The 22168-nt window shown below is 42.5% G+C and overlaps 1 protein-coding gene across 1 annotated transcript in view; it reads right to left on the bottom strand.

The window, feature by feature from the left end:
* The window catches only part of sorbs2a (sorbin and SH3 domain containing 2a), a 75403-nt gene that overhangs the window by 38588 nt on the left and 14647 nt on the right, over positions 1–22168 (bottom strand). The window contains exons 2-3 of the mRNA XM_084155109.1: positions 6887–6942; positions 4824–4913 (exon numbers count right to left, since the gene is read on the bottom strand). Of these exons, the coding sequence (XP_084011235.1) occupies positions 4824–4913; positions 6887–6896 (100 nt within the window). The 5' untranslated portion in view covers positions 6897–6942. The remainder of the gene's footprint in view (positions 1–4823; positions 4914–6886; positions 6943–22168) is intronic.

Below are 22168 nucleotides of genomic sequence, written 5' to 3'. Positions count from 1 at the left end.
ACAATTCAGAAATACATAGAAGGGATACAGTTAATATGGAGGGCTGTCAGAGGCATGTCTGTTCTACACAATCTATTCTCATCTGAACGTTCCGCAACGTTGTGCCCTTCTGAACGCAGCCCTTACAAAAGCCAATAGAGCCGAGACACAAAGCCAGGACATTATGACACAGGGCACACAAGAGAGATGGAAACCAGGGTCATGTTCATTCAGCACCAAACGTAACAAATCAGAGTGAAACGGGGAGATACCACCTGAACTTGTCCAATAAGAAATGCTTGTCTTTCCATTGCAAAACGTTTTGAACATGACCCTGTGTTACCGTCCACATATCCCAACTGATATTAACTCTATTGTCACTCAAGGGGATCAGTGTCAAATAGAATAGAGATTATAAACCTAGTATTAGAGGTATGAGGCCATACTGCAGCTAACCAGCTAGAGACACGCAATGGGGCTCAAAACAACGTAACACGGGATAACTGATATAAAAATGTATAGCTACCCAAATAAATCATTGCAGTCGCTAAATTTCTTTTATCAAAGAACACAATATTGACTATATAGATATAGCCAAGCTGCGTACTGACATATGATGGTATATGATATGTTTTTGTCTTCTAGCAAAGCTGACTACACTAATTACCACACCAGCTGAATCAGGTGTGGCACTGGAATAGATCAAATAAGTGGAACTGGGGGTACCCAATGAAAGGTTTAGGAAACGCTACTATATTAGATTAGAGGTTTGTTGTTGGGGGAGTCTACTGAACACATACATGCAGTACATCAGCCTAACTATGTGGAATGCATCTATTTCAAACCCAATAGGTTTGACTATAGCTGGCTTTGGAGTGTGCAGCAGTGGGAATTGATGACAGAGAAGCCAAAACAAAGTCATAAAAAAAAGGAAATAGAAACTATGGAGGCTTGGCTAAGTTAGCTCTCTCCTACTTCTTAAACTGATATCGTAAATACATTAAAAGGGGGATGAGACAGTCGGGGTTGGGGAATTGAAGTGTGTGTATGTGTGTGTGTGTGTGTGTGTGTGTGTGTGTAGCCGGAACGAGCGTTGGACATTTCATGAGGCGCGGAGTATGTTTTTATATCCCTGGCACGGCTTAATAGCACTCGCCCGCTGCCCGCCATCACCCAGGGAATTCTGGGTAACCGGAGATATTCGGCGTTGACAGGATATGTCGTTAATAGCTGATGCCGCTGTGTGCGAAGCCGTCGCTGCCTTATATTTTTGTTTCGGGGAGTTGTTTCACTGCTTTACCCATGACCAACAGGGGGGAGTGGTCTATTACTTTTGACGGCGGGGAAATTAAAACGCTAAATTGTCCTGTCATGTGGTTTCACCCCCCCATTAAGCACTAGCTGGGTTCCTAAAATGAACAGCCTGAGGCAGACCGCACTTGAATCTGTCAACTTGTTCTATACAGCAGATTTGAGGTAGAAGTTGTGCTGGGCCCCATGTAGCTCAGTTGGTAGAGCATGGCGCTTGCAACGCCAGGGTTGTGGGTTCGTTTCCCACGGGGGGCCAGTATGAAAAATGTATGCACTCTCTAACTGTAAGTCGCTCTGGATAAGAGCGTCTGCTAAATGACTAAAATGTAAAATGTTAACCACAGATTTAGGATCAGATTACTGTATCTCTCAATCCTGGCTTTAGTCATAGGGGATGGCATAATATCTGATCCTGTATCAGTGATTAAGGCCAACTTTAATGCTAGTGCACCACACCCTTTAGACCAGGGTTCGTGAACTAGGTTCAGCAGGTCAGAACATCATTAGCATATAATATTAGCACAATTAATTGACCTACACTACAAATTGAACAACATTTTTAACACATCTGATTAGTACATTATAAATCCAGAGACAATAACATAATCATTTTGATCTGATTACGCTCCTAAAATCACCATGTCTCTATTCAATTGTAATTGTTTTCTATTTCTCTGTGTGTTGATTGGTGGGGGAAAACAGGTATACATAGCCTACTGTAGGCTACACTACTTTTTTTAACGTCAACATTCGTTCAGAACAATTAGCTTGATAGCAAGAGAAAATGTCGCTCTCAAAAAGTATCAAAAGAAAGGTGGTAATGAAAATCAAAGTTTCATGGAAGAACGTACAGAGAGACATGCGTTCATCTTACCATCTTTTCCCAAAGCCAAGCCAGTGTTCCTTATTTGCAATGAAAATGTTGCTGTTTGCAAAGAATTCAATCTCAGACGTCATTATGAATCTAAGCATGGAACTTTCAAAGTGGCCCCAGACAGAGGCCCGATGCAGAAACATTGAAGCGTTAACTGCAAGTTACACACACTGCTTTTTTGGCTGACGTTCTGTCACTTAAACGGGTTAAATCTGCAGTTACAAGGAAGAGGGAAAACAGTCGTGGACATGGTGGAACAACTTGAGGCCTTTACTAGGAAGCTTGAGTTGTTCGATTTGGACTTGTCATCTGGAAGGCTACTGAACTTCAGCACACTGAAGAAAGGACAGGCAGAGGGACCAGGCCGCAGCATTGTCACAGAGGTGATGGGACAACAAGCAGCAGAGGGACAACTTCTCCACCAGATTTGAAGACTACAGCATGCCCAAGGAAATCATTGCGTTTGTAGTGATCCTCTCACAGTCCGCCCAGGCGGAGAATTATCCTCCCTTGCTAAGAAAACGATACCCTTGCTGGATGAGGCTGCAATTCAAACTGAGCTGATTGAATTCCAGACGTCGAGCCAAATCAGGGATGCCGAGTCCTTGTGTGTGTTTTGGGTGGCATGCTCAGAGGAATACAGCACAATAAAGAAACTAGCATTTTATGTGCAAACAATGTTTGGATCGACTTACACCTACGAGTCCTCATTTTCCTCTATGAACACAATATAGACTAATGACAGGAACCGGCTTTCACATAAGTCAATCAAGAACTGCCTGTGCATCAAAATCACATCCATCTCACCCGACATCCACAAGATCGTGTCCAAAGGGAATTGCAACTTTTCACATTGAGTAAGTAACTTAGTGGCCTATATGACTGTATTTAGTAAATACTAACATTATTATGAGTGCTTATCCAGGGATATTTATGTTTCAAGCTGACAGTATTTTCTGTGTGTTCTGTCGTTACAGGAGCAGGATATCCTGATACAGACATTGACAGAGATGTCGCCTTTTTTACTTTAAATTATTGTTTTATGTAGGATGCTACATTTTTGTCCAGTTGCAATTGTAAGTAGGCCTAATAAAAAATATCACTTATTTTAGGCCATATATTTTTTATTGTGAAAGATTAAGATTAAGATTATTATGTTAAACCTCATAGCCTTCCTTAGCTAGTTAACTTTTTAAAATGAAGCTTATTGTTGAAATGAATTACTTGACTGGTGTAGTTTTTCTCCACCTGTTGCTGTGCAACACTTGCATAACAAGTTAGCTATATTTTCAGCACCAGGCGCTGTTCACCTCCTATTGATTGCGCTGCGGTTGCAGCTTTACGTTTCAGCACCACAAAATGGTCCGCTGCCTGCTTTATTAGTTGACTGTCTCCTGCATTCTCTCTCCTCATGCATGAAGTTAAAATGTAACTTTTGCATTATTTAGGTAGAGTAACTTCGTTCTTGGGACATTGCATTTAGGAGTTTTTGCATCAATATTCATAATTAATTTGGGGGGCGGCAAATAATATTGCTGGCGGGCCAGATTTGGCCTGCGGGCCACCAGTTGGGGAACCCTGCTTTAGACTGTACAATACCCTCACAAGCAATATTTGTGTTTGATGTAGAAGTTGTGCTTAACCACAGATCTAGGATCAGATTATCGTACCTCTCAATCCTGACTTTAGTCAATGGGGATGGCATAACATCTGACCCTGGATGAGTGTTTTGGTAGATGTTGCGATAGAAGGTAGTTGTCCTTTAGCACAGATTTAGGATCAGATTATCCTACCTCTCAATCCTGACTTTAGTCATAGTGGATGGCCTAATATCTGACCCTGTATCAGTGAGGCCAACTTTGATGCTACTCTCTAAATCAAAAGACAAACACACAACGTCAACATCCCTGACTGTTTCTCACTAGACCCAAGCTCAGAGCCGAAATGGTAAGAATGAGTCAGGGTTGCCATGGTTTCTAGCCACCACAGGACAATTTTTAGCAGTCACGCCCAACCGTGTACAGCGCACACATCCGCTGCAAATCATGCTGGGAATTCCCTCTTGACTCGAACAGAGCCCCGTCTTACCCAATCACAGCAAAAGCTCTGAGATACTGACATGAACCATCTAGTTTCTCAGAGGAATGAAAAGAGAACGAAGGGGGAGGAAAAGAAAGTGATAGCAGAGGAAAAAGGAGAGGAAACGGAGTGACAGATAGCGAGGAGGACGCCGGTCCCGGAGGATGACAAACGAGGGTTGTCGCAGGAAGTCAGATGAATGAAAGCAACAGGAAGTGAATGATGTCAGGGCTGAGGTGGAAGAAAAGACAACATTTGAACAACATTTTATGTCTTGACAGAACATGAAACCCCACCAAGGAATCTATTCAATAGAATGGTATGGTTTCTTAACAAAATTAACAACTGTTAAAGTCATTTACTCAATGATGTCTTATTTGCATATAGTCAAAAGTTGCACTGACTGACTGTTAGCATGGCCTTCACTTACCCCCTTCAACATCAGTGTGACTCAATGATCGTCTGTACAGGCCTGTGTATGTGTGTTAGGCATAAGGGTTGGTTTTTTGTTAGTGTGTGATATAAGTGTGTTTGTGTTAGTGGTGTGTATTAGGTGTTAGGTGTGTGTGTGTGCTAGTACCTGTAGCCAGATTCGGGACGCTCTGGACCCGCTTCATGGGGGACAGGGTGAGTAGCAAGGCAGCGCTTTTGCGAGCGCGTCCTCCGCTATCTGGGAAAGCACAGCCAGCAGCCACGGCAGCAGAAGCAGCACACACACGTGCACGTACACACACACACACACGTACACACACACACACACACGCCAAAGCCCCCAGGAAAGAGAAGGCAAAGCACATGCATTTCAACGGCTCCATTCTCATAAGCAATGGGGACGGGAGGAGGATGACAGCTCATATCAAGATGGATGGAGGGAGTCAACTGTACTGACAAACATCCTAGTATCCTATAGTTACACAGTAATGTGGACTCAGCAATATGGGGCAACTTAGTGCTAACAAACTCATGTTTTAATTATGTTGTTGTTTGTCTGTCAGCAGGAAGTTGCCCACTGTGATGTCATATCGCTGACTCCACCTTTAAAACTGACACACGTTTTGTTTGTCTATCTGTTTGTGTGTCTACTCTCTTACAGTATGTTGTCAATACAGAATATAACTAAAACTATAAACCAGATTCTATAACAATCAACAACAAAATCTATCTTAACCGATTTTGTGTTTGTTTACATTCTGGTTGATTCTGGCAAGCAGTAAACACACAGCAATTAAAAGTCCCCCTTCCTACTTCATATGAACTGTGACCTCAAGGCAGATTAACATTCATGCTTGCTTGGTCATCGACGTGGGAGTAATGAAACACTGTTTATTTCTCCGAGCGGGCACAGAATCACTCTGCATGCAAAACGTTTCAGCACACCCTGCCGTTACGAAGGTAAGGGAATCAAAAACATTTCCCCACAACAACGTTCAGTAGGTAAACATTGTGGAATGTTGCATATAGAAATATCATGAACAGACCTGTCAGAGTCACGCATGTCCTACATAATATATTTATATCTGAACGTTCCACAACGTTGCGGTCTGCTAAACGCAGCCCTGGTTTGCTTCATTTTTTATGTTACGGGAACTTGATAAGACCATCGTAGATTGTGCGGAGGCTATTGCCATCTCAATACAAGGGTCTTATTTAATTCTGTGCCTGATTAACTCTCGTGATGTAAACAATTACCAAAGCTGGAGCAAAACTCTCTTTGCAATGTCGTGGACACTTGATGAGAGCATGTTCCTGGTGGACTTGATAAGAACGTTCTAGATTGTGCGGAGGCTATTGGCACATCGATCGGTATCGTGCTGTAAACGATTACCATAGCAGGAACAAATCAAGACTTTCATTGGCAGAGTAACAGAGGGCGTAGGAGTGTAATAACACTAAGTGAATGATTTGTCATCATAGCTACTGTAGTGAAATACTCTATACACTTTGGGATGCGGGCCAAGTTTAAGACGGAGCTTTGGAGGCCGATTTATGAATGAGAGGAATTACGTGGGTGTATAACTAGACCATAATGCAATGCAATATGTGTAATGCCTCTATGCTTCTACATTATAGAGCAGGGGTGGCCATCCCTCCTCCTGGAGAGCTATTGGGGGGGGGGTTTCTCCAACCCTGTTGTAACACAACTGATTCAGCAACTCAAGGTCCTGTGAGCATCTGATTGGTAGTGTTGGGTGTGTTAGAGCAGGGTTGGAGCGAAACCCTGCAGAAGGGTAGCTCTCCAGGAGGAAGGTTGGCTACCCTTGCTCTATAATGCTTAATTCATCAAGAATGGAATCGCACATCCTTCATTCAAAACTCGATCCTCTAACGGCTCTAAAAGTCTTCAAACAGATCATTTGTTCTTTTCTGAAACAAGATAGGTCCTGTTGCGAACTTGCTTCAATCTGAATATTCAAATCAAATGAGAGGTTGTTGAAATAAAAAAACGATGAATTAATGTACAGTTTGCATAGCTAAGCAACTCCGGCAGCAAGCAGTATTCAACAGCTGGCAAATGTAAAAAAAACATGGATATGGATCGTCAAAATGATTCAGATCAGCCATAGCGCAATCCCTTGAGTTCAACATCCTAGTGTGTGCGTGTGTGTGTGTGTTGCGTAGTGTTTAAAAAGGCCGATCACATACCTGTATTCATGTTGAAGAGCACTCCTAACAGTTCTACCGTAGCTGGATACACTTTCCTGGAATAAAGGAATCAGAGAGAGAGGTTAGATTCTTACCCACTGTAAAGCCCTTAGAGAAACAGAAATCCTACTTCTTTCACATTACCTGGTGCAATTCAGTTTGACATGCCATGTAAACTGCCAATGTGTATTTGTGAAATGGATATTGTGAGGAATAAATATACTGTACCTCAAACGTTAAAGTTTTCCATCAGGAATAACTTGAGTCTGACTCAAAAACTAAAGTCTCTAAGTGGGACATTTTGATTACAAAAAGCAGTGCAGTTGTAAAAACAGACCTGATTTCCTCAAATAGTTCCAACATTCATTCCTCCCATTGGCGTTAGGGCATAAGAATTAACATTGATGCAGTTTTGTGCGAGGCTCAATACAGCTTGTAGCCTAAAATGAACATTAATTATTAGTTCTTTGTGTTTGTCTTGACCTCTGAATCAGGTGGATTACTGCTTGGCTGGACACCAGTCCTCACATAGCCATACAGTAGCTAGGGTAGATGTATCTCTATAGAGTAGCTCCTGCATTCGAGTATCACAAGCATGTAGTCATGGAATGTGAAACATTTTCATTTTAAATCTATATTTTCCTTCCTTTAATCTATCTATCTTTGAGTTTTGCAGCTCATTTCCCAGGGGGACCTAACAAGATGTAAACGAATGTATCTAATTTATTGATGTAATAAAATTTAAATCCATGAATTTCAGAAACTACAGTTGAAGTCGGAAGTTTACATACACCTTAGCCAAATACATTTAAACTCAGTTTTTCACAATTCCTGACATTTAATCCTAGTAAAAATGCCCTGTCTTAGGTCAGTTAGGATCACCACTTTATTTAAAAAATGTGAACTTTCTGAATAATAGTAGAGAGAATGATTTATTTCAGCTTTTTTTTTCTTTCATCACATTCCCAGTGAGTCAGAAGTTTACATACACTCAATTAGTATTTGGTAGCATTGCCTTTAAATTGTTTAACTTGGGTCAAATGTTTCAGGTAGCCTTCCACAAGCTTCCCACAATAAGTTGGGTGAATTTTGGCCCATTCCTCCTGACAAAGCTGGTGTAACTGAGGTTTGTAGGCCTCCTTGCTCGCACACGCTTTTTCAGTTCTGCCCACAAATATTCTATAGGATTGAGGTCGGGACTTTGTGATGGCCACTCCAATACCTTGATATTGTTGTCCTTAAGCCATTTTGCCACAACTTTGGAAGTATGCTTGGGGTCATTGTCCATTTGGAAGACCCATTTGCGACCAAGCTTTAACTTCCTGACTGATGTCTTGAGATTTTCTTCAATATATCCACATAATTTTCCATCCTCATGATGCCATCTGTTTTGTGAAGTGCACTATTCCCTCCTGCAGCAAAGCACCCCCACAGCATGAAGCTGCCACCCACATGCTTCACGGTTGGGATGGTGTTCTTCGGCTTGCAAGCCACCCCTTTTTCCTCCAAACATAACAATGGTCATTATGGCCAAACAGTTCTATTTCTGTTTCATCAGACCAGAGGACATTTCTCCAAAAAGTACGATCTTTGTCCCCATGTGCAGTTGCAAACCGTAGTCTGGCTTTTTTATGGTGGTTTTGGAGCAGTGGCTTCTTCCTTGCTGAGTGGCCTTTGAGGTTATGTCAATATAAGACTAGTTTTACTGTCGATATAGATACTTTTGTACCCGTTTCCTCCAGCATCTTCACAAGGTCCTTTGCTGTTGTTCTGGGATTGTTTTGCACTTTTCGCACAAAAGTACGTTCACCTCTAGGAGACAGAAAGCGTCTCCTTCCTGAGCGGTATGACGGCTGCATGGTCCCATGGTGTTTATACTTGCATACTATTGTTTGTACAGATGAACGTGGTACCTTCAGGTGTTTGGAAATTGCTCCCAAGGATGAACCAGACTTGTGGAGGTCTACAAATATTGGCTGATTTCTTTTGATTTTCCCATGATGTCAAGCAAAGAGGCACTGAGTTTGAAGGTAGGCCTTGGGATACATCCACAGGTACACCTCCAATTGACTCAAATGATGTCAATTAGCCTATCAGAAGCTTCTAAAGCCATGACATCATTTTCTGGAATTTTCCAAGCTGTTTAAAGGCACAGTCAACTTAGTGTATGTAAACTTCTGACCCACTGGAATTGTGAAGCATGATACAGATAAGTGAAATAATCTGTCTGTAAACAATTGCTGGAAAGATTACTTGTGTCATGCACAAAGTAGATGTCCTAACCGACTTGCCAAAACTATAGTTTGTTAACAAGAAATTTGTGGAGTGGTTGAAAAACAAGTTTTAATGACTCCAACCTAAGTGTATGTAAACTTCCGACTTCAACTGTATGTGGATGATAATACGAACTGAACTTGAAGTACTGAAAATATATTATACATGGATAACTGAATTTATAAATGAATCTATAAATTCATTTATAGATTCCATGGCTTTAGAAGCTTCTGATAGGCTAATTGACATCATTTGAGTCAATTGGAGGTGTACCTGTGGATGTATCCCAAGGCCTACCTTCAAACTCAGTGCCTCTTTGCTTGACATCATGGGAAAATCAAAAGAAATCAGCCAAGATCTCAGAAAAGAATTGTAGATCTCCACAAGTCTGGTTCATCCTTGGGAGCAATTTCCAAACGCCTGAAGGTACCACGTTCATCTGTACAAACAATAGTACGCAAGTATAAACACCATGGGACCACGCAGCCGTCATACCGCTCAGGAAGGAGACGCTTTCGGTCTCCTAGAGATGAACATACTTTGGTGCGAAAAGTGCAAATCAATCCCAGAACAACAGCAAAGTACCTTGTGAAGATGCTGGAGGAAACAGGTACAAAAGTATCTATAGACAGTAAAACAAGTCCTATTTCGACAGCAAGGAAGAAGCCAATGCTCCAAAACCACCATAAAAAAGACAGACTACGGTTTGCAACTGCACATGGGGACAAAGATCGTACTTTTTGGAGAAATGTCCTCTGGTCTGATGAAACAAAAATAGAACTGGTTGGCCATAATAACCATTGTTATGTTTGGAGGAAAAAGGGGTGGCTTGCAAGCCGAAGAACACCATCCCAACCAGGTGGCAGCATCATGCTGTGGGGGTGCTTTGCTGCAGGAGGGACTGGTGTACTTCACAAAATAGATGGCATCATGAGGAAGGAAAATTATGTGGATATATTGAAGCAACATCTCAAGACATCAGTCAGGAAGTTAAAGCTTGGTCGCAAATGAGTCTTCCAAATGGACAATGACCCCAAGCATACTTCCAAACTTGTGGAAAAATGGCTTAAGGACAACAAAGTCAAGGTATTGGAGTGGCCATCACAAAGCCCTGACCTCAATCCTATAGAAAATTTGTGGGAAGAACTGAAAAAGCGTGTGCGGAGGAATGGGCCAAAATTCACCCAACTTATTGTGGGAAGCTTGTGGAAGGCTACCCAAAACGTTTGACCCAAGTTAAACAATTTAAAGGCAAATCTACCAAATACTAATTGAGTGTATGTAAACTTCTGACCCACTGGGAATGTGATGAATAAAAGCTGAAATAAATCATTCTCTCGACTATTATTCTGACATTTCACATTCTTAAAATAAAGTGGTGATCCTAACTGACCTAAAACTGAATATTTACTAGGATTAAATGTCAGGAATTGTGAAAAACTGAGTTTAAATGTATTTGGCTAAGGTGTATGTAAACTTCCGACTTCAACTGTAAGCACAGGCAAAATCCTAGAGGAGAACCTGGTTCAGTCTGCTTTCGAACAGACACGGAGAGAAATTCACCTTTCAGCAGGACAATAACCTAAAACACAAGGCCAAATCTACCAAAACGATATTGAATGTTCCTGTGCTTGAAATTCACTAGTTACAATTTTGACTTAAATCGGCTTGAAAATCTATGGCAAGACTTGAAAATGGTTGTCTAGCAATGATCAACAATCAACTTGACAGAGCTTGGAGGATTTTTTAAAAGAACAAATTGGCAAATATTGTACAATCCAGGTGTGCAAAGCTCTTAGCGACTTATCCAGAAAGACTCACAGCTGTAATCGCTGCCAAAGGTGATTCTACAAAGTACTGACTCAGGGGTGTGAATACTTATGTAAATTAGATATTTCTGTATTTCATTTTCAATAAATGTGAAAAGAATTCTAAAAACATGTTTTCACTTTGTCATTATGGGGTATTGTGTGTACACAGGTGAGAAAAAAATTATATTTCATCCATTTTGAATTCAGGTTGTAACAACAAAATGTGGAATATGTCAAGGGGTATCAATACTTTCTGAAGGCACTGTATGCGCATGCAACGCCAGGGTTGTGGGTTCGATTCCCAAGGGGGGCCAGTATGAAAAATGTATGCACTCACTAAGTCGCTCTGGATAAGAGCGTCTGCTAAATGACTAAAATGTAAATGTATGTATTTCATTATTGGGGCTTTGGGCATGACAGATCCAGCTAGCGTCAGCTCACGGGGGCTGTGGTGGGGATCATACGTCTCTGGTATGTAGATGGTTGCAACACACGGGCGTGCATCCTGCTAATGACACACAGGTATCATTCCAAGATGTGTTCATATGTATGTCCCCATGTTTGAAAGGCACAATCTGTACGATGTTCTGCTCTTCAATGGTCATTTCAAATGATGTGAACATGTGAACCTCGACTCCAGGTCGGTTTTGAGCACAGTCTTTTCCTATAGAAATAATGATAGGCCTGTAAACCAATTGATTCTGGAAGAATAGAATTGGTAAATGCCTTATGACGAACACCTAATTCAGCTACTTAACTATTCACCCAGACCCTCTATTACCGTATTGGTCCGAATATAAGACGACCCTGATTATAAGACGACCCCCCGTTTTTCAACACAAACATTTAGAAAAACAGATTTGCAGACTAGATTTGCCGAACAAAGAACTTCATTTTATTTTAAAATAACAATATTAAAAACACAGTGAATTAAACACAAAGGCAAACTATGTACAGTATGATTCAAAATTAATATCAAGCAATAATAAAGCAACATTTTTAAATAACAGAGAAAATACAGGCCACACATTTAACTAAACTTAACAAAAATTCGCCAAACTTCTCCTCCGATGTCTCTCTATCCCTCACACACGTCCTCTGCCCCGCTGTGTTCGCTCTCGCTGTCATCGCTCCCCAGCTGCTCCGCTTCCACCGGCTCCTCCCAAAGCACGTCGTCCTCGCTGCCGTCCAATGCATTTGAGATGCAACATTTTTTAAAGCCATCGATGATGCTCTGTGAGGGAATAGCATCCCATGCATGCAGGATCCATTCACACAGTAGACGGACTGACGGCTTCTGTATTTTCCCGGTCGGTGTGAGTGCGTGGTTGCCAGACAGGAGCCACTCTGTGTATTTTTTTCGCAGGTTATCCTTGAAAGGCTTGTTCACAACTACGTCCAACACCTGTAGCTGGCTTGTCATTCCCCCTGGTATGATCACAAGATCCCCGTTCATTGCTCGCACCTGACTTTTCACGGGCTCAGTCAGATGTCCGCGGAACGCATCCAGAACGAGCATGTTCCTCCTCTTCCTCAGTCCCCCGTAGCGTGCGCCCCACACAACCTTTAGCCAGTCCACTACAAGCCCCGACTCCATCCAGCCCTTCTCCTGGGCGCGCACAATAATGCCAGCTGGCATTGGGTCCTTTGGCACAGTCTTACGCTTAAGAATGACATACGGGGGGAGTTTGCTGCCACCAGCGAGACATGTCAACATGACAGTGACGCGGCTCTTCTCGTTGCCCGTTGATTTCACCAACACAGACTTTTCTCCCTTTCTATTGACAGTCACCGATGTTGGCATGTCGAAATAAACGGGTGTCTGATCAGCATTGCCGATCTGATCCAGCGGGTAGGAGTGCTTCTTCCTCAGGTTGATAACAAAGCGCTGAAACGAAAGCAGCTTCTCTCCGAAGTCTGACGGCAGGCGTTGGGCCAAACTCGTTCTCCGTCTAAGTGACAGTCCATTACGCCGCATCATCCTACGACACCAGCCGAGGCTGGCTTTAAATCCAGTGATGTTGAGCTCTCTGGCGATTTCCAGGGCCTTAACCTGGATGACAGCTCTGGTAATGGGCATTCCCTCACTTCTTTTTTCCCTGACATATTCAAAAACCCTCCGGTCAACCTCAATGAAACGACCACTTTGAGGACCACGGAAGGATTTTCGCTGACTGTTAGCATCTTTTAGACGTTGTTTTTCTGCTCGCCATCTTCTTACATTACACTCAGTGACCCCGAATGTCTTGGCAGCTTGGCAGTTGTTAGATGACTCTGCCTTATTGACAACCATTATTTTGAAATTGGCATCATAGCTCCTCCGCTGTTGTTTATTGACCTGGCCCACTTTTGAGCCACTTGTCTCTAAATGGTCAGCCTGTCTTTCCATCTTTAAACACCGGTAACGGGCTGGTTGTTAAGGACGCCTCTTCCCTCCGTCCGGAACGAATTTTTGGCGCCATCTGTGCCCGCGAATGTGTATTGACATTTAAAGGGAGCGCCGAAGAAGAGAAACTGCGCTCTGAATACTAGACCCCGAATATAAGACGACCCGACTTTTTTGGACCTATTTCGAGGGGAAAAAAGGCCGTCTTATATTCGGACCAATACGGTAGTTTAAATGAGAACGTGTTAGTGCTGGGTTAGAACAAAGATGTGCAACCCTGAGGGTACCCCTAAACCGGACTTGAAAAACACTGCACTATAAAACACCATCACACCATTATTTATTGCCAACCATTTACAGTAAAGCATGTTTACAAAGAAGCTAAACTAAAGGCAACACCCAGTAATGTCTTAAATTACAAGCCTTGAAACGTTTTGTTTACAAATGCACAAATTAGCAGTCATGACACAGATGATTTGGTTAGCCACAGAGAGATGTTACTAGGCAGAGGGCACATAATTGGCAGTGATAGAACCTTTAAATATAGCCAATCCCGGAGTAAAGTAGAATCCATAAATTCTATTAGTCAAAGTAAATACATCTACAGAGAAATGACAAAAACATAGACTACTTTTTTAGCCATGCTACTGTAATGTAGGCCTACTGTAAAAACTGAGCTGCAATGGGGAAAATGTCCCCTTACAAATTGGTCTATTCATTGCTTTCTTACGTGGTGTTTTGCATAAATGTTGTTTTGTTGGTATAGTCAGTAAATATAGCTCATAAGGGTATTGTGTGGAGAAAACAATTTAACAAATTGAATTATTCTCCCACAGCCCTGCAAAGAGAACAAATTACACCAATATTTATTTCGGGAAACATTCTTTTTTAAATAAAATGTCACTCAAACTCGTCGGGCTAGTATTGGGACAATGTGAGTACATACTGGCAGACCTGGGTTGAAACACTATTTGAAATCATTTCAAGTATGTGCTTGATTGAGCTTCACTTTATGGACCAATAAAATATACCCAAAATGGCAAACCTCACCCATTTGGCACTCCAGTCAGGCTAGTGCAAATGTTCAAACTCAAAGTATTCGAAAGATTTCCCATAGTATTTTAACGTAGGTCTGCATGCTGGTCCTTTTCATCAGTATGACAGTATTGTAACCTAGGTCTGCATGCTGGTCCTTCTTATCAGTATGACAGTATTGTAACCTAGGTCTGCATGCTGGTCCTTCTCATCAGTATGACAGTATTGTAACCTAGGTCTGCATGCTGGTCCTTCTTATCAGTATGACAGTTTTGTAACCTAGGTCTGCATGCTGGTCCTTCTCATCAGTATGACAGTATTGTAACCTAGGTCTGCATGCTGGTCCTTCTTATCAGTATGACAGTTTTGTAACCTAGGTCTGCATGCTGGTCCTTCTCATCAGTATGACAGTATTGTAACCTAGGTCTGCATGCTGGTCCTTCTCATCAGTATGACAGTATTGTAACCTAGGTCTGCATGCTGGTCCTTCTCATCAATATGACAGCTGAGAGGCTCAGTAAAGGTTTCCACCAACTGCTGATAACTGGCCTCTTCTATTAGCACGCTTATAGGGATACGTTGAAAACAAACTCCTTTTGAAGTAAATGGTGATATTGCCTTGTGTGTTGACTCAAGTAATGGTTGGGGTCACGCACACGCACACTCTTCTCTATGCTGACAGCTTTACAGCAGTGCCTCAGATGGCTGTCAACACTGAGATCATCAACACTATAGCGGTGCTTCTTGAATCTGTAGTGTGCTTGAATAGAATGTGAGCCATAGAGTAATGTAACTGAGGCTGTAAAACTGCAATATTTAGTAGATCACTATTTCAAACGGTTTACTTAAGCTAGGACCACACAAACCAGTCCAGTTGAGTTGGATGATCTCAGATGGTCTGTGTGGCCTTATAAAGGCACTCTAACTAGTCCTTCCTCTCTGAACATGTCGAACCAAACAAGCAATGGTGGTTTACTTACGATACAGGAAAGTATCCTTGCCTTGAAAAGTGGTAGCCAACATTTAAACATTAGGGCAATTCCACGATAACAGAATTACGCTTTGACTCCAATTTTTCACTTATAAATGTATGCCAAACAAAAAACATTGATTTCAAAGTTTAACAAAACCATATAATTCTATACACAAGGACTACTTTGAACAATTTACACAGAACATTTCACAAAAGCACATTTACTGGAAGAACTGTGCAGATGCAAAGTTTGGTAACAGAATTACGGAAAAATCTCCATCTGTTTTTTATGCAACCACATTTTCCAAAGACTCTTAAATATCTGCTCCAAATTAAGAATCAAAAGATGTCTGCAGATAGGTCTACTTTTACATGTTACAGTACTTCTGTGAACTTTCATTATCCTCCCTCCTCATGAGGGAAAGAAATTAGAAAATATCTTAAAGGTATGTGGGTTTTTGGTAACGGAATTGCAAGGCAATGTCAATAATTTCTCCAAATCTAAATAAAAGTGTTGATATTATACTGAACAAAAATGTATAACACAACATGCAACAATTTCTAAGATTTTAGAGTTACAGTTCATATAAGGAAATCAGTCAATTGAAATAAATTCATTAGATCATAATCTATGGATTTCACATGACTGGGAATACAGATATGCTTCTGTTGGTCACAGATACCTTTAAAAAAAAGTAGGGGCATGGATCAGAAAAACAGTCAGCATCTGGTGTGACCACCATTTGCCTCATGCAGCAGCGTGACACATCTCCTTCGCACAGAGTTGATCAGCCTGCTGATTGTGGCCTGTGGAATGTTGTCCCATTCCTCTTTAATGGCTGTGCGAAGTTGCTGGATATTGGTGGGAACTGGAACACGCTGTCGTACACGTCGATCCAGAGCATCCCAAACATGCTCAATGGGTGACATGTCTGGTGAGTATGCAGGCCATGGAAAAACAGGGACATTTTCAGCTTCCAGGAATTGTGTACAGATCCTTGCGACATGGGGCCATGCATTATCATGCTGAAACATGAGGTGATGGCGGCAGATGAATGGCACGACAATGGGCCTCAGTATCTCATAATGGTATCTCTGTGCATTCAAATTGCCATAAATAAAATGCATTTGTTTTTGTTGTCCGTAGCTTATGCCTGCCCATACCAACACCCCACCGCCACCATGGGGCTGTTCACAACGTTGACATCAGCAGACCGCTCGCCCACACGACACCATACACGTGGTCTGCAGTTGTGAGGCCGGTTGGACGAACTGCAAAATTATCTAAAACAACTTTAGAGGCGGCTTATGGTAGAGAATTGAATATTAAATTATCTGGCAACAGCTCTGGTGGACATTCCTGCAGTCAGCATGCCAATTGCACGATCCCTCAAAAGTTGAGACATCTGTGGCATTGTGTTGTGTGACAAAACTGCACATTTTAGAGGTGCCTTTTATTGTCCTCAGCACAAGGTGCACCTTTGTAATGACCATGCTGTTTAATCAGCTTCTTGATATGCCACACCTGACAGGTGGATGGATTATCTTGGCAAAGGAGAAATGCTCACTAACACGGATGTAAACAAATTTGTGCACAAAATTTTTGAACATTTCTGGGATATTTTATTTCAGCTCATGAAACATGGGACCAACACTTGACATGTTGCCTTTATATTTTTGTTCAGTGTAGTTGGCAGGGGTCTTTACTTCAACATTTTGTGTTTTCATGCATTTCTAATACCTTTTGAAATACTTTTTCTGGTAGATGTTGTCTAAGACCCCTTTTCCATCTGTTTGATCAGAAATCAAAGCCTTTGCTTATTCCACATTTTTAGGATGGAAAATTGTTGGAAAATGTTAATATATGCCTTCATATGCCTATAAAACGGCACATATTGGTGCTCATGAGTCTTTTTAGATGGAAATGCCCATTACCCACAATCCTTTCCTGGCAGCCAGTACAGTACAGTACATGGCAAACCACTTAGCCTCTATGAATTGTTGAAAACAGGCAAAGGTGGCTAAAAATACAGCAGGTGAAAATGGACCCGGGAGGTTGAGAACATAGTGCAGCAGGAAGCTGATGACAATACCAACACCCTGTCTGACTGACAGGGGAAGTGTTGCATTCTGGTTACGGCAGGAGCCAGGAGGACATGGGGTACATCTCAATACACCAAAGATGGTCTCCATATCTGCACTGGCATTAATAATAATAATATGCCATTTAGCAGACGCTTTTATCCAAAGCGACTTACAGTCATGCGTGCATACATTTTTGTGTATGGGTGGTCCCGGGGATCGAACCCACTACCCTGGCGTTACAAGCGCCGTGCTCTACCAGCTGAGCTACAGAGGACCACAGGCATTAAAGAACTGGACAGGTGAAAGCAACTTACTATAGCAGGCATCCTCCACATTGCCTTCACCTATCCTGTGTTTTCAGAACATCGCAGAGGGTGAGGAGATGAGGAAGTCACTTTAGAAAAAGGTTTGTGTCCGCGCACCGTTTGTTTGCTGCTCCCACAAGTGATCTTTAACTAAAAGCTACAGGAACAGCGTCTCCTCTGACATGGTTGTCATCAGGTAACCAGACCCACATGACACACAGGGAGGAAGCCATTTTTAAACTTTTGAGATATGTGGGAAAGAGCCATCACCGGGTGACGACTCTTCCCCACACATCATGTCTACAGGTCTGCCATCGAGGCATATTTCTCACACGGAGGGGACTGGAAATAGAACGATCTTATGCATTCATAGCAAGATGTGAAAGGACAGTAAATACTCTCACAGTTTAATACAAGCATGAGGAAAAATGCTAAGAGTGTTAATATGAAAAACCTCCAACTAACTTCCAAGTGTCTCAACTTACCCTACGTAACACATACAGTTGACTACAAACTTGTATTTTTGTTATCTGATACAAATTTGCTCCACTAAAAACTACAGCAGCTCAAAAATCCCCAAATGCACCACCATGGATGGATCAAAACAAAGGTTACTCTCAATAATCATTTAATGGCTAAAAACAGAACCGATCTATTTTGGTCCTTTTAGAACGCTAACAAATAACCAAGCTCACAGACAGCCGATAAAGCTCATCGAACAACCGGGGCCACCTCTGCTTGGACGGCAAACTGGAATATTCAGTTCTCTCCATTTTAAAGAATGTGCGAGAGAAGCACTTAGGACTCTATTGATTTTTTTAAACACACACGCCGTATGTCTTGCCAACACAGTCAGTGTTGGTGGTGTTAGCCAAGGGGCTAGCACTGTGGGTTTCTATAGAGCGCCAATGATTCTAGATGCTAAATGCTGCTATACAATGGCTAGTTGTCTGTCCATTTACAAATCTCACACAGCAACACACACTGGGGTAAATCACGGGGCCGGCGTCGTAGCTTGTCGCCATCCAAACCAGTGCCAGGGCCATTAAAAGGATCATGTTTCCGGGGGACAGACCAGCGGCGACACAGCAGCTGTGGCCACCACGGCCCACGGGGGAAGTGTTATGGTGGGACACTGGATCCGAGCCCACACTCACTCTCTCTGACTGTAAATGAGTGGTATTCAAACCTTCTCAGCTAAAACTCTATAAAAAACTTTAGACACTTGTGTCCAATTGGAAGACATAATTTTTGTCTAACCCTTATTTCACAAAGTAAGTTGACTGAGAGAACAATTATAATTCACAACTTGTGTCCAATTGTAATCTGCAAATACGTAGGTACACCTAAAATTCCCTTCCACACCGAGCCCCATCTCCACCTGCAATTCCACCGAGTCCCCCTAGGGGGCAGTGTCCAAACTTTGCCTAGCCTACCTCTGACCCAGAGAATCAGCATGGAGCATGGAGCCGGGCCATTCGAATGTCTTTAAAGCTTTAATGCCTATAAAACAAGTCACAGTCCTCGTATCAGACGAGTCGTGGGGACGGTTGTGACAGCAGCTGTAAATCTTGAGGCCTGGCGTGTACCACTGTGATTAAAATTGGCGAGTGTGGCGGCATTAGCTGCCAGCACCTGGTGAATCCCCAGACGAGCCCGTCGCCGCACATCAACGGAATAATAATTTATAGAAAGAAACGAAGGAGGCAGATGGGAGGATGAAAAGTGGGAGGGAAAGAGAGGTGGGATAAAAAAGGTGGGATAAGGGATAAGGGATAAGGTAGGTGGGATAAGGGATAAGGGCGGTGGGATAAGGGACAAGGGAGGTGGGATAAGATTTAAGGGAGGTGGGATAAGGAAGAATGGAGGTGGGATAAGGGATAAGGGATAAGGAAGAAGGGAGGTGGGATAAGGGATAAGGTAGGTGGGATAAGGGAGGTGAGATAAGGGATAAGGGAGATGGGATAAGGGGGGTGGGATAAGGGAGAAGGGAGAATACAAACAGTTTAATTGAAGAGAGTGAATGGTGGATCACTGCTTGATGCTCTCACCAGAGCTCCTATTTGCATTGATGCATTCATAAACAATGTCTGAACCATTACATTCATACCATGAGACTGCCATGGTTGAATCGTGCCATTCTCTGCCACTGCAATGGCCCCTTAACTTTGAATCAATGCAGTGAACAGTTATGCTCAGCCTCAGTGTTACATTTTGCTGGGTCATCACTATATAATCTCTTCACTTTGCATCGACAACCAACCGAGCACCCATGCTGCTTTGCTGTGCACTTCTAATGAAAAGGAAGAAACTCCAGCACACTGGTGATCTTCGATGCCCCACAAACAATGTAATGGATCTCATTGCAACATTTTGTGAACTTCTCAAAATAAAACCCTCTGAGCTTCTCGGATGCCCAATGCGTCACACCCCTTGGAGCATTGGCGTACGCAGTCACACACACATACGCAAACAAGTTGTAGCACAGGATTGGCCGTAGTGTTGGGTATCGGTGCATCTGGGCCATAGCTGGGATGAGTTTAGAGTGAGGACGAGAGGTCTACCTGAGATCATAAATGTGGCGTTGTGTGTCTAGGGACCGTAATCCTGACACCACTCGCGACATTACTGAGAGATAAACAAACATCCCAATGAAACACGGTAACATTCGTAAAAAGCCAGCGTGAATGTAGAACATCCTAGCCCTCTCAGTTTTGCCTCCTGGGGGGGGGGGGGGGGGGATTTTCACTTCGTCCCAGTATCCCTTGAAAGGTGATGTGTGTTTGCTATGTACACTAGGAGGTCCTGACAAACGCATACCTTTTGCAGACTCTTACCCAATTTCAAATGGACCCCTTACCTCTAACCCTTAACGTTTTGGTCTGGTTTCCCAGGCACAGATTAAGCCTAGTCATGGACCCCCAAAAAACGTTCTAAATAGAATTTCCAGGACTAGACTTAACCTGTGCCTGCAAAACCGGCCCTTAGTCCTGGATGCATGTTTAGTTTTTTGCCCTAGCACTACACAGCTGATTCAAATAACCAACTCGTCATCAAGCTTTGATTATGTGAATCAGCTGCGTAGTGCTAGGGCATCGAAATTCCATTAAGAATTATTTTTTTGGTCCTGGACAAGGCTTTATCTGTGCCTGGAACACCGGGGGGGGGGGCAGGACAGAGTTTGGGAAACCTTGGTGTAGAGGATATATTGCATGGATCGGATAGTTGTCAGGCTCAGATGATTCCTCCGAGAGCAATGTGGAGCTATTCAAATGTTGCTTAGAAGCAATGTTCCCTCTAATCTTCTTCAGCACTGAGCACATTTCAGGTCTGCTGAGCGCAAACTTGAACGTTGTGTAAATTCTGTGCAACTTTCAGTGTGCGTTTACTGTGAACACTGAGGCCGTACCCGCTTTACGTTACAGTTTCAGACAGTGGTCAAGTAGGCTACTGTGGATGATCATGTAGGGTTAACGGAGTGGCCATCAAAAACAATGGAGAAAATGCATCTCATAACATGGAAATAGCTGTTCATTCAGCGTACAGTAGCAGCCAATGTGTGGTGTTCAATGTAGGCCTACATTCCATTACACTTTTAGGGGAAAAAAACCATGCAGGGCTTGACATTAACCTGTTCATCCACTTGTCCTTCAGACAAAGAGGTGACAGAAAATGTTGTTGCGTTGTTTGATGCAAGGAAACATTACCATTATTACAGAGAATCAGACAAATTATGCTACCCTCTGCATATTGGCTACTTAGCTTATTCAAGTCTTTCTCAAAATACAACACTGCCCCTTCAAGACAAAGAAAAAGCTCTTTAGCTGACTCAAAGATGTCTAGTAAGGTTACTTATAAGAAGCAATCACTCCCCTATTGCTGACTACAAATGATCTATAACTGGGCTAATAACTCACTTACTAGAAAAGGATATGAACAAATGTGCACGTGGCTACATGCAGCTCTCGCTTTGATCTGAAAACAAGCACATCTACTCATAACCGATCATGCTGTAAACACAGTCCAGTTCAAAGTGAATGGCATAGATGCATTATGGCAATGATCGATTTGCATATAGATCTACTGCAGCCTGAGTCGAGCCTGTCAATGCAATAGAATCCTACTCCGATGCATCCTGCCTACAACAAAATCTCTTGCATAGTTAGTTTTGCATACTAATAAGTGTTGCATAGTTTGTTTTGTTTCGGTATGTTGCATTGAAAGTGGCTAATATTGCATTGATTTGATCACAATTCCCATAGTAAAGGGAAACTAAGGGGGAAAACTCTAGAAAGTTGAGTGAAGTTCAATCTCGTGCTTCTCTGCGCGAGCTGATATTTATTCTGCTCGGCAGTCCCGGGGGAGCTGCGCGCCCATGCTCAGCTTAGAAGGAACATTGCTTAGAAGGCGTTT

The sequence above is a fragment of the Coregonus lavaretus genome (assembly GCF_964263955.1).
Source record: "Coregonus lavaretus genome assembly, chromosome: 38".
In the NCBI taxonomy this organism is placed as follows: Eukaryota; Metazoa; Chordata; class Actinopteri; order Salmoniformes; family Salmonidae; genus Coregonus; species Coregonus lavaretus.
This window is presented reverse-complemented; position numbering and strand designations above follow the sequence as displayed.